Raw genomic sequence first — 12,763 nt, 5'->3', positions numbered from 1 at the left:
AGAAAACAATCCAAATGATGGATTTCCTGTGGAGGCACAAATATCAATAATTAAAAAGACTAAGTAAGCACAACAGTCTGGATATAGGCTCAGAATTAAAGACATTAAATATTCATTTATGGGCAATATAGGTAGCTTGAATGGTGAGCATGATATGTTTTAGCATCCAGCCAAGAGAATGCGATGATGTATGGGTGAAAATGAATGGAAAACAAACATTTCTGGGTTCGGCACTGAGAGAACGTGTCGTCTCCTTTTGGCGCCGGCGCGGTTAAAATGTGAAGGAAGACGAGAAGCGCTTTGTCTTTAAGGGGACTGAGAGAGGGGGTGTTAAAGTCTGTTATTATCTTCTTTACAACTACAGCACGAGAAAGGACAGACAAGAAAAGGTGTCCAGGGGTCATTACACAGGATGCATGGATTGATTTATTATTTTCAATCAGGAAATACGGCCTCTGCAGACCAGTGGACCCCGCGGAGAGCGATTACCTTAAATCTACCTGCGCGGCGTCAAAGCCGAGACACGGGTGGCATGTGTTTTTGTGTTGCGGTTTGTTGTGCGCGTCGCTGCCGTGACTTTGTGAGCTGGAAGTGACATGAGAATAAAGTAATTGTTCTGCTGGCCGAGGGCTAATGTGCTGGGATGGTCCAAATGTGGCTTCCAGTGCTGGAAGCTCCATTTCAGGTGACCTGCGCAGGGAGCTGGGTATGGGGATTGTGTTTTACCATGTCTGTGCATGTGCACACACACACACATGCACGGGGTGAAAGGTGAAAACAACATCAGCCACATGTTGTCGCAGCTGGTGAGAGAAAAAGCAGGCACTTTGGGTGTCCCTGGGCAAAAACAAGTTCGCCCGGTGACAGTTTATGGTAAAGCACACTCACCGTGCACAAACCACGGTGCAGCGCACATGGAAATTACAGGCGAGGACTGAAAACCTCAGCTCCTCTTCCTCAGTTGTCATGAGAACCGCGGCGGAAAACAACACAACACGGTCTGAATGAAAAACAAGGCCTGTCCCTTTAAATCGGCCGCCATGTTGGCCCTCCTCGGCTGGCCCCGCCCCCTCCCGGCTCCCGGCGGCCAATCAGAACGCGGCGCACGTGACGAGCGCTCCCTGCGATGACCTCATCCCTGGTGTGGGATGACGTCAAATTCAAGATGGATGGAATCACGACCAGTGCGCAGAAACCCCGCACAACGCCGAATTAGAGACGCGGCCGTGTGGAGGAGAGCCCGCAGCCGGAGCCGGCAGGGTAAGTGAAGCCGAGTTAGCTTACGGACAGCACCCCCGTCACCCTCTCCCTCCCCGGGGGTGAGGGGGGGGGGGGGTTACTTGGCGGCATGTTTGGGGGGGAAACCATTTTCCCCCCCTGACGTAACTCGAGCGGCGGGGGATTGTGCCGTGAAACCCGACCGGCTCCAACCTGTTTTCCGGCGTGTGTGTGTGTGTTTGTGTAATTCGGGGGAAGCTAAACACACATACACACACACACACACACACACACACGAGGGGGGAGTGTGTGTCGGGGTGGAGGGGGAGCTAGTCCGCCAGGTGTGGACGTGATAACCTTCCGCCGTCTTCCTCCGCCGTCACCGTCAATTAAAAAGGCGCTCAACTCCCTCCCCTCGTTCTTTTCCTCCTCCTTCGGTCGGGTTTTAGGCATTCCGACACCCCGAGACTTGTTCTTTTTTTTTTTTACCGTCCGACCCCCCCCCTACTAGCGGAATGAAGAAACGGAAGAGCCGCGACGCTGACACTGTGGTGGGGAAGTTGTTTGTCATGAGGGACTGCGCCACGTCTCAGCGATGATCTCATGGACGAAACCTCGCGGGATTTCGTCTCAAACAACGCGTGAAGACCGGATCCACATGAATGAATGAATGAATGAATGAATGAAGCATGCTTTCTTGCCACATAAAACCTGCTATATGTTTTGACTGACACTGTGGAACACACACACACACATACACACATATACGCACATACACACACACATACACATATACGCACACACACACTTCAGAGACAGACGTGGATTCCTGTTTTCATTTCCAAGTTAACTGGAAGTGAGCAAAATCACACTTCGGATAAGGGTGGCCGTGTGTGTGTGTGTGTGTGTGTGTGTGTGTGTGTGTGTGTGTGTGTGTGTGTGTGTGTGTGTGTGTAAGATAAGATACATTTTATTGATCCCCCATAGGGTAAATTCTTTAGTCACAGCGGCGTTAGCAGTTTTAGTGTCATTAAATGTGAATATAAATATGAATAGAGAGGCGGCACGGTGCGGTGGAGCAGTGGTTAGCGCTTCAGCCTCACAGCCCGATGGAGTTTGCATGTTCTCCCCTTGTCTGCGTGGGTTTCCTCCAGTTCTATGGTTTCCTCTCATGCAAGTTAATTGGAAAATTGAATGTATGTTTGTCTGTCTGTATATGTGGCCTTGCGATTGACTGGCGACCAGTCCAGGGTGTACCCCGCCTCTCGCTCGATGACAGCTGGGATAGGTTCCAGCATCCCTGAGTGCAGGATAAGCGGCAGAAGATGGATGGATGGATGGATATAAATAGAGAGACTATTAGAAGAAACTTAGAAAATAGCAATAGACATCCTTAAATAAATAGACAACGGAGGGAGTAACAACAACATTAAGGATAAGAATGGACAACCGAAAGGAGGAGGGTGAAAGTAGACAACCAAAACATAGGAACATAAGCAGGGTGATAATAGTAATGCAAAACAAAAACAAGCATGGGCTGAGACCAACAAGATAAAATACACAACAGTTATGGCATGACACGTGTGAATGGGTGCTGGAGTGAGGTTGTGGTGGCACAGATGCACCTCAGGCCGGTCAGAGTTGTGAGACGCTCCACAAAGGAGCGTCTGAAGCGTTCGGTTCCGCACCGACGAGCTACCCGTTAGCCACAGCTTTAACATAATTTGAGAGAAAGTGTTAAATGCCGAGTTGTTTGTGCCCTCTTTCCCCTCCCCGCCTGGAGGCACGCTTGAAAGCTGAGTCCGGCGTCCAGGTTTGCAGGAAAAGTGCAGACCTCCAGTGAGGTCTCCTGAACGCCGCTGATTTCCTCGTCGTGTTTGAGTGTACCTTCGTACAGAATGGTGTTTTCATGTAAACACTTCCCTTCCCGCCTCATTTCAGCAGAAAGCGATGACAAAGCGGAAGCCGGTCTTCACTCAGAGCGCGCCAGGAAATACGTTTTTCCACATTTTGATGTGGGACCGCGTCCTGAAAAGCCCCCCTCCTCTTCAAATACAAACCCTTTTAAACATCCTGCCCCGGCGGTTGTCACGGTGACCCCGACGGAGATGCGTTTCCTGCTGGTTTTTCTTTTTTTTTTTGACTGCTGACGTGACGTCTTGCCAGGGAACTCGCTCTTTGTGTGTGTGTGTGTGTGTGTGTGTGTCATTCGGAGCAAATAAGGAGAATACACTGCTACCCCTCAAGCGATGATCGGCGTCCTCGTAAACAGGTGCCGGCGTAAAACATAGTGGCTGAGTAATACATCTCATCCCAAAATAGAAGAATTACATTAACATTCCCATGGTTTATAGCTTTAGTAGTATTAGCCAATGACTCGAAGGAAAGATATTTCAGATGCTTGCAGAGAAGTTGTGTGTCATGGCCAGAACAGACAGTAAAACCTTGACTCAGAAGCAGAATAGGTCCTGTGACGGAGCTCGGAGTTCAATTTGCTTGTCTATTGAATTTAATTTTGCCATTAAAATGAATAGAAACGCTATTGATCCATGTCAGAACCCTCGGTTTTGTTGCGTGTTTTTAAATAAGAAAAATGCACTTTATATATAGCAAATAATCATATATAATCCAAGAGAATGTGAAGAAAGGGGGTTTTAATTCAGTGTATTAACCTTGAAGGTCGGACAAAGACGGCCGTGGAGACATTTGTTGCTCTCACCTTAACTTCCTGGCTGCACAGCGAATGCTACAATGTGCTGCTAAATGTAACTTTACTACACTTATCATTTGTTCATGGGCAGAATGAAGCCGCTCCTTTTTCTAGAACCATCAAACCGTCCTCGACCGGCTTTGAACGCCTCGTCCGTCCACGTTCCCGCCTTCTCACAGACGATGCTCTCCGTCATCGTATCGGAATCAGAATCAGAATCAGATTACTTTATTGATCCCCCAGGGGTAAAACCACTGTTTGTTGGGAGCAGCTCCTGCTACAGAGTCAAGTGGGGAAGAATCAGAATAAAACTCTACAAAAATAACAAATTAGAACAAGGAAAATAAAAAGAACAGTAAATATCAAAAGAGAGTAAGAAAAATATAGTTAAAGGTATGTAAAAATATATAAATCCATGCATCGTGATGGGATCAGTCTGGAGCTGAAAGTATCTCACTGTCTTCTCCGTCTCTTCACGGACGAGTCCACGATGCACACACACACACACACACACACACACACACACACACACACACGCATGCACACCTCGCTCTTATATTTCCATGATTTTCTCTGGGCTAGCTAGCAACGCGTCGCGCTGTCTTTAAACGCCACTTCACGGACAGCGGCGGCCATGTCGGTGTCAAACGCTCATCCCGCTCGCACAAAGCTAAACATCTACTGAAGGACGGCTCGGAAAACTCCTGAGCTGAAGTCAATCCTATCGATCCTATTTTGGTCATCATTGGCAAAAGGTTTCTGATAAATGATGGATGTGACCAGGTAGGGGAAATCAAGATGTAAGCGGGGGTCTTATGATATTAGCAACAAGACGTTTTGAGTGAGTTTTCAAAAATTAAAGTCCAACCGCGGCAGGTTTCTTTGAAAAAAATAAAATTAAAGCCCAGCGTGGTGGTATTGGACAGCTTTTTGAAGCGGTGATCACTAAAAGGCTAGGCGAGAGAGCAAATACCTGCGCTGGGAAGTCCTCGAAGATGCATTATGTGTGCACGTGGCGCCCGTTGCTCTGTGCATTGAAATCTCACCCTCTTGTCTTTCAGCCATGGAGAGCCTCGTACATTACAGCAATGCTTCCCACGCCCTCTCCATGCTGGGGCTGCTCAACGAGCAGCGCCTGCGGGGCCAGATGTGCGACGTCGTCCTGGTGGTGGCGGACCAGCGGTACCAGGCCCACAGGAGCGTCCTGGCCGCCAGCAGTGAATATTTCCAGTCCCTGTTCACGCGGATGGACGCCGACTCGCTGAAAGTCGTGAACCTGGACTTCTGCGAGCCCGATGCCTTCGAGATTGTCCTGAATTACATTTACTCCTCCTCGCTCTTTGTCGACAAAGGCAGCCTGTCGGCGATCCAGGAGCTGGGCTACAGCCTGGGGATCCCTTTCCTCACGAACATCGTGTCGGCCAGACCGCACGCGTCCTACTGCGTGTCCAGGAAAAGGCTTTCCTTCACGGAAGGGGACGAGAACGACGGCCAGACGAGAAGCGTCATCGTGTGCCGCGTTCGGAACGACGCCTCCGATCCGGCGCATTATCAGAGGAAGCCCGCGGAGAGGTCGCCGCCCCGCTCCCCGCCGCCGCCGCCGCCGCACCGGCCCCGCGAGGCGGCTCGCCCCCCGTCGGAACTCGGGTCCGGCGAGTCGGCCGGGAGCTCGGAATCCGTCGCCGGGAAGTCCCGCGAGCGGGGCGGGACGCCGGAGAGGAAGTCCACCTATCCGTACAGCACCATCTTGAAAGGGAATCCGTCGAGCATCATGTCGGTTCGGCCGCAGCTGACGTCCTCGGTGTCCTTCAGCGAGACCGAAGTGCAGCACATCAGGCCGTCCACTTCCGAGCAGGAAATCAAAGAGGAGGGCGAGGAGCAGGAGCCCCAGTATCATACCAAAGTGTCCTTCCGCGGTCAAACCTGCGAGCCGAGCCAGACCATCGACCGGAGCGGGCCGCTGATAAAAAGCCTACTCCGAAGATCCCTCTCCATGGACAGCCCCGTTCCGGTCTTCTCGCCCACGCTGGAGCTCAAGGAGCTGCAGAACCACGAACAGTCGGTCGTCAAGATGGCGTCCAAGTCGGCCGGGGCGGAAACGTCCGCTCACAACGGCAACCCCAAAGCCAAGTCCCCTCTGGTTCTCAGGTCAAAGTACCCCGGCAAGTACGACGAGGATACTCAGGTCGAAAGGGGGGTCAGCGTGAAAACCGAGCCCAGCAGTCCGCTCGCCGACCCCATGGACATTATCCGAATCACCGTCGGGGACTCGCTGCCCGTCAGTCTCAAAGACCTGCAGTCCAACTACGACGCGGGTTCCAGGCCCGACTTCGGCAAGCGGAAGGACAGGCCGGACAACAGGAGGTACCCCTTCAAGAAGAGCAAAATATTTAAGGAACACGCCGTCTCGCTGGATGAGAACGTGCCGGAAATGGTAACGCAGGCGGCCGGCGGCGACGCTCGCGAGAACAACGAAGAGCCGGCCCAGAACAAGATCTTCAAATGCTGGAACTGTCTGAAGGTGTTCAGGTCCAGCGCCGGACTCCACCGCCATGTAAATATGTATCACAATCCCGAAAAGCCCTACGCTTGCGACATTTGCCACAAGCGCTTCCACACGAACTTCAAGGTGTGGACGCACTGCCAAACCCAGCACGGCGTGGTGCAGAACCCGGCTTCCTCCTCCAGCTCCTCGCTGCTGGACGAGAAGTTTCAAAAGAAGCTGATAGATATCGTGCGCGAGAGGGAAATCAAGAAAGCTCTGCTGTGGAAGCTGAAGAGGAACAAGCAGGGCCTGCAGTCGCCGGCGCTGTCCAAGAAGCGATCGAGAGCCAGCTTCGTCTGCCCCTACTGCGGGAAGGTTTTCGTCTTCCAGTCTCAGTACAGGCAGCATCTGAGGACGCATCCGGCCGAGAAGGCGGACAGCGACGCGGCGGAGGAGGACGCCCTCTACCAGGAGCGGGACGACATCGGTCAGCAGAAGAACGTGGAAGCCGGCGTTTTCGCCTGCAGACTCTGCAACATGAAGTTGTCCTCGCTCTTCGAGCAGGGCGACCACGAGCGGGGCTGCCGGTACGCCACCGTGTGCCCGTACTGTGGCCTCCGCTTCTCCAGTCCCGCCGTCAAGAAGGACCACGAGGCCCACTGCAAGTACAAGAAGCTCACGTGTCTGGAGTGCATGAGGACCTTCAAGTCCTCCTTCAGCATTTGGCGCCACCAGGTGGAGGTCCACAACAACAATATGATGACCGCGGAGGACCACAATCACCTGAGGCAGCAAGAAGGCGAGGAAAGCCTGTCCGAGATGCCGCCGGAGCGGCGCTACGCCGAGGAGCCTCTGGCGACGGGAACCTCCGGAGACGCCGTGGGTTACGGCGACGGCTCGGCCCCGCTGATGTACGACTCGGAGGACTCCTCGTCCTACGTGCCCGAAGACCTCAGCGCCGGCCACCAAGGGAAGCTGGTGGTGAAGGAGGAGCCGCTGGAGGAGGCGGTGTGCGAGAGGGAGAGCGTGGAGAGCGGGAAAGGCGTGCCGGAGGAGCCCGGCGTGTGGCCGTGCGAGAAATGCGGGAATCTTTTCAGCTCCCGCAAAGACCTGGAGCGACACCAGGAGCTGCTATGCCATATCAAACCCTTCATCTGTCACATCTGCAACAAAGCCTTCAGGACCAACTTTCGCCTTTGGAGCCACTTCCAGTCCCACATGTCCGCCCCGACCGAACCCGGAGCCAAAGAGAGCGAGAGGCACCCCGCGACCCCGACCCCGTCCCCTCCCATGACCCCCCAAAACTCCGAGCGACCCTCGCCGCAGGCCTCGGTGTTAAAATCCACTCAGGCAGCCCCCCTCGCCGCGGCCACGGCCGAGGAGTCCAGCAGCCCGGAGCCCTGCGGCTCGTCCGTCAAGGCCAAGACCCCCGAGCCCGAGCCGCAGCCCGGCGGCCGCAGCCCTCTGTCCAGGTCCAACAGCATGGAGAACCCTCAGGGGGGTCCTCAGGAATCAGACATACTCTTTTACCACGCGCCGTCGCTCTCCGCCCTGACGTTTAAGAGGCAGTACATGTGCAAGCTCTGCCACAGGACCTTCAAGACGGCCTTCAGTCTCTGGAGCCACGAGCAGAGCCACGGTCACATCTAGGCGTCGGAGCGGGTCGTCCGTTTCCCCGGAGTGATCGTACCTGCGATCGGAAAACAACACCTCAGCCTACACCATGGAAGACTTTGAATGTATAGCTTTTTTGCTCGCCTCCGATGTTAATGTGCTCATGTTCATTAGAGGTGTATTTGTGAATGTGCAATCAAGTGCTAGATTCCTCAGTGAGGTGAGACGGCGAGAAGACCGCTTTATTTTCCTCCCCAAAAAGCTACCGGCTTATTTTAACCCTCTTGCTTTAACCCCCCCACCCTCCCGCGCCTTCCCGCCCGGTTTCGGCGTCTCGAGAAAACAGCGCAGAGTTGCGTTTGGCTCGGAGCGCCGGCCGCCGTACGCGAGCTGTTTTCTCCGAGGGCGGACAAAAAGTGCTTTGCAAAGATTCCTGCTTCTCGGTGTCCACCGGTGCGATGGCCCTCGGCGTGAACCGTCTACTCGTTTTGCACATCGATAACAGTCGGACTCTTGCGGCGTGATCGCGGAGATCTCGGTCCAACACGTGTTCCTTCAGTGCCCAGAGGATTTGTAATTCATTAACACCAGTGACGGAAATACTACTAGCGGGTTTCTGTATCCTTAGCATTCCTCCGAGGAATATATATATTCCGTGACATTTGGATTTATGATTTTGTCCGTAGTGAGCTGGTTGAAAATGACCTTTTTTTTTTTTTTTTTTAGGAGAAAAATAAAAACAAAACATCAAATTGTATCAGATATTATAAGCCAAACATTCTCAGGTACCTCTTAGTTTCAGCGAAGCATGCAGGGTCCTCGTCTGGACGGATTCTCCGACCGATTCCCAATTTTTCTGTCATAAAACACAATCGGTGACACGCCTTGGAGTGGAGCGAGTCGTATTCCGCGCTCACCTCGGGGTCGTCGCGATTTTTGTTTTTCTTAAATTCCCCGCCGTAAAGTGACCATGTTCCGGTTGCTCTCGGAGCGGAGGTCTCACCCGGCTTCGCCTTTGCACGAGGCGCGTCGGATCGGACGCTTCTTTATTTCGGCGATCAAGTTTCCATGGATACGCGTTGACTGATGACACCGCCACTCGCGCCACTCGTTAATCGATCAAACTTTATTGAAGGAAGAAGAAAATGAAAGTGTAATATTTTCAGCCCCAAAGAGGCCGTGTTCTTCCGCGCCGTCCACGGTCAGTATCTCGAATATTTCGAGGTTTTCCCGCGAGGAATCGATTACGAGAGTATCTCCGAGCGGCCCCCAGCCTCCCCCTTCTGCAAACACAGGGGACATTGTGCGGACGCCACGCTCGGGTTTCTCGGTGTCTGGAATCGCTACGTACTCGGCTAATCACTTTAGCTACGACAACTTAACGCGACGTGTTCACATGGAGACTTTTTTTTGGATCCAAAAGATACCGCGGTGTACTGTTCAAAGAAAAATGATTGTTGTACTTCCCACTTTGAACAATGATTTGTATTTCTCACTTTTTGTCTGATTGATCACAGTGCCCCCTCCCCCCCCCAACACACACACACACACACACCTGCACGGGATAAGAGAGGTGTTTAGCCAACGCTCACACAATACTCGATAGACGGTCCCGGTTGAACGCTAACGGAAACGACCCGGCTCTAGAATCGCTTCGATGGCCTTATGCAACTCGAGATTTATTTTTTCCGGGGTTATTTTACGTGAGCTCGCGAGAGAGTTTCTGGTGAAGTGACTCAGGCATTTGGAGGCGGGAACCACGAGAACAGGGAGGCTCGTGAAGGCAAACGGCGTGCTCCTGATGACTAAAGACTTATTAGTGATTGTGTTTGGATTGTATTCCAGTTGTTTCACAATTGTATTCTCGTCAAAGTATATAAACTTCTGCTTTCGCTTTGTACAAAGTCTGATGGCCACCCTTTGGAAAGGCGTTGACTTCAACGTGCGCTCTGCGGGAACCCCTTTTCCGGTGACGAGCAACACGAGCTGCATTGTGCCGCGTTGGATTCCCTCGAGGGGAAAAAAAAAAGAAGATCTGTATTGATAATAGTGCTCTTAATTTCTTGTGAGATACTTTCTGTACATTTCACGGAAATAATTAGAAAATGTGTACATGGAAGTGTTTGTATTCTGAATTTTGTACCAATTTTGTTAGGTGAGAGAACTTTTTAGTATTCCCGTGCCCGACCTGCAATAACAAATATTTGTATCAGCATTGGTTTGCATTATTGTTGCTTTTGGATACTCGCGGCTATTTTGTGTTTAGGTTTTTCTACAGTTTTTGTGCTTCATTTCTGTAATAAAGAGTAACAATGGAGTATATAATATAATATGTGGTCATCGATTCCGGGTCTCGGCCTCGAGGTATTTTTCGCAAATTTCCCCGGATTTTATGTCTCTCTCGGAAACACGTCGCCAAATCTTCTCTGACTGTATCTTGCCTTCCCTGTACCCCGAATCTGAACTGAATAGATGTGCAGTATTTCAACGATCGTACTGTCGGCCCTGGACTGGCCTGATGTGAGGTAAAAGGTCATTTGGGCCGCGTATTACTAAATATATACTTCAATCAATAGTTTTTCAATGAAATAACTCCTGACACGTTTTATGAAAAAAAGCAAAAACCCAAACGGTTCTATCGAAATAAAATCTTGAAATGATACCCAGTGCCTGTGTCTCATTGACGAGTAGAGAATACATTTTTGGCCGCAAACGTCGGTTAGCGTACGACCGTCGTACGCGTACGATTTTGACAAAGCCGCCCGCCCCCGTGTTTTCATCCTGTCACGAATTTCTGAAAATCCCGTCTGCCGCCGACCTTGAATCGGGGATGTGTTCCAAACCTCCGGTGGCCGCGACGAAATTCGGCTGGAAAACAGGGAGTGAGCTCAGGAAGCGCCCGCTTCAGTTTTGGAAAATGGCAAAGTGGAAATCCTGTCCAGCTCAAGTGTCGGGTCACTCTTTCCATGAAATTATGTGTTGAGGAAGTTTTCCTGTGCATGAGGAAATCTGTTCCCCGAATCGCCCCTTTCTTCTCTGAAAGGTTAGGCCGCTCTCACACCAGCGAGCCGCTGCGTTCAAAAGAGCCGGCCGATTGAAAGAGCCACCGCCGATGATGAACGTTTATTGTCACGCACAATAAATACACGTCAGTACTGTTCAGCGAGGCCTCGTTTACAGAAACGGCCTCGTATGGAATTTGTGTCGAACTTGCGTTGCGGGATGGCGGGATAAATTAGAAAGATGGAGGAAAGACGAAAATATATTAGAAATAATCAACACAGTCAAGATTTTAAGGTACAAGCAAAACCGGAAAAGTGAACGCGCGGAGGCGCTTACAGCGACGCCGCTTCACTCCGATAACATTGGCGGCGTCGCGGAAGGTAGGGACACATTTTGTCAGCCGTGGCTATAGATGCGGTGACGAATGAAGCGATCGCCCTCACAGTGCCAGGGTGTCCTTAATCAGCCTTCTCATGGTGGTGCTGACGGAGGTGCCCAGCGAGTCCGTGATCTGGTACGTGATTTTGTAGAGGTAGGGCTGGACATCTTTGAGGCTGGTGTCAAACACATTGTCCACTTCAGACTGGGTGGGCATCTTTGGCAAATACTCGTGTCGGTTTATGACCTCCACCACGTTGATCACCTTCTCGCCGAGTTTCTCGCCCACTTTCTCCCTGCAAATCTGTCTCTCCTGCTCGTTGGCCAGGTTGACCACGTTGACCTTGATGCTCCACACCTCCCACGGGATGCACTCGTCCGAGAAGGGCCAGCGAGACTTCTTCTTCTGGTAGAACTCCAGGGAGATTTGGCCCATCCCGTCGCTGCCGGAGTTGCTCAAAGCATCCTGTTGACGAACAAGCAATGTTAACGAGATGACAAAGGACTCTGTCCGAAGGGTCCCGTGCAAGTGCAAACCTTAAATTCAGCGACCGCCTTCCTGATCACCCTGTCCAGCTCCTCCGAGGAAACCCTGACGAAGCTAAAATCGATGAAGTCGCAGTCAATGTCCAGTGTGCCCACGGTGCCTATGGAGTAGGTGCCTTCCTTCTTGTAGTGAAATTTCCCGGTGCTGCGGTGCAGTAGGATGGTATGCAGCAAAGACAGCATCGCCTCCTCCACCTGCCTCGCCTCCACGGTCACTTCCAGCACTTCCGAGCGACAATTCATCGCCAAACGTCAGATATCTCAATATGCAAGTGACGAGTCCAATGTGGGCGATGATGGCGACTATGCGCAGTCTCGTTAGCTTGCGAGTAAACAACCGACGCTTCTTTGATTACCTCTGTAGGTGGACCAGGATTGCGCTGCGCTGTGCATTAAGGTAGAATCAAACACATAGTAGTGTTTTTTCCTAGTCAAAGAGAGCCTTTTCCCCGGTGTAGTTTCTGCGCGACGACTGTGGGGACGGCATAGCTAGACCGCGTTAGCTAAATGTTTACAACGAACAAGAAACCGGAAGTTATGGTAACGATGACAGTGGGAATATCTACGGCAAGCCGCGAGGGTCAAAATTAATATTTCGCGCAAGATTAAGCGAACAACTTTTTTTTTTGTTTGTTTTCATTTGCCGAATTCAACGAATCGAAATTGTATGGCGTATATGAAATTTATTAAGGGGTTTTATACATTCGCGGCTCGGAAGGAGAGGGGAAATAAACGGATTCGCTTTCGCCGCGGTGCATTCTGGGAGTTACAGTTTGTGCCACATATCTCATTCGAAACGGCAACTTCGT

At 51.5% G+C, this 12,763-nt stretch overlaps 2 protein-coding genes across 2 annotated transcripts; one reads left to right on the top strand and one right to left on the bottom strand.

Moving 5' to 3' along the window:
* The first annotated feature begins 1,146 nt into the window (after positions 1-1,146).
* Positions 1,147-10,689, top strand: zbtb21 (zinc finger and BTB domain containing 21). Its single transcript, XM_086161029.1, has 2 exons — positions 1,147-1,260; positions 4,990-10,689. Exons 1-2 carry the CDS (start codon positions 1,149-1,151, stop codon positions 8,061-8,063), a joined length of 3,186 nt encoding a protein of 1,061 aa, XP_086017155.1. The 5' UTR covers positions 1,147-1,148; the 3' UTR covers positions 8,064-10,689.
* Positions 9,417-12,676, bottom strand: atg101 (autophagy related 101). Its single transcript, XM_086161033.1, has 2 exons — positions 11,946-12,676; positions 9,417-11,874 (listed from the first exon to the last, which is right to left on the bottom strand). The coding sequence occupies exons 1-2, from the start codon at positions 12,195-12,197 to the stop codon at positions 11,470-11,472; spliced, it is 657 nt and encodes a 218-aa protein (XP_086017159.1). The 5' UTR covers positions 12,198-12,676; the 3' UTR covers positions 9,417-11,469.
* Between the last annotated feature and the right edge of the window lie 87 nt (positions 12,677-12,763).

Source organism: Fistularia commersonii, chromosome 15 (genome assembly GCF_037954325.1).
Source record: "Fistularia commersonii isolate RoL2024-O1a breed Wild chromosome 15, RoL_Fcom_v1.0, whole genome shotgun sequence".
In the NCBI taxonomy this organism is placed as follows: Eukaryota; Metazoa; Chordata; class Actinopteri; order Syngnathiformes; family Fistulariidae; genus Fistularia; species Fistularia commersonii.
Note: the sequence above shows the minus strand (reverse complement) of the source record. Positions and strands in the feature narration are given on the sequence as shown.

What these genes read in the sequence shown, in the direction of transcription:
- zbtb21 (XM_086161029.1), top strand. Translation starts at nt 1,149, where the DNA reads ATGACGTCAAATTCAAGATGGATGGAATCACGACCAGTGCGCAGAAAC. An exon ending in CCGCAGCCGGAGCCGGCAGG is followed by an intron (nt 1,261 to 4,989) that starts GTAAGTGAAGCC and finishes CTTGTCTTTCAG; the next exon opens with CCATGGAGAGCCTCGTACAT.
- atg101 (XM_086161033.1), bottom strand. Translation starts at nt 12,197, where the DNA reads ATGAATTGTCGCTCGGAAGTGCTGGAAGTGACCGTGGAGGCGAGGCAG. An exon ending in AGGCGGTCGCTGAATTTAAG is followed by an intron (nt 11,875 to 11,945) that starts GTTTGCACTTGC and finishes GTTCGTCAACAG; the next exon opens with GATGCTTTGAGCAACTCCGG.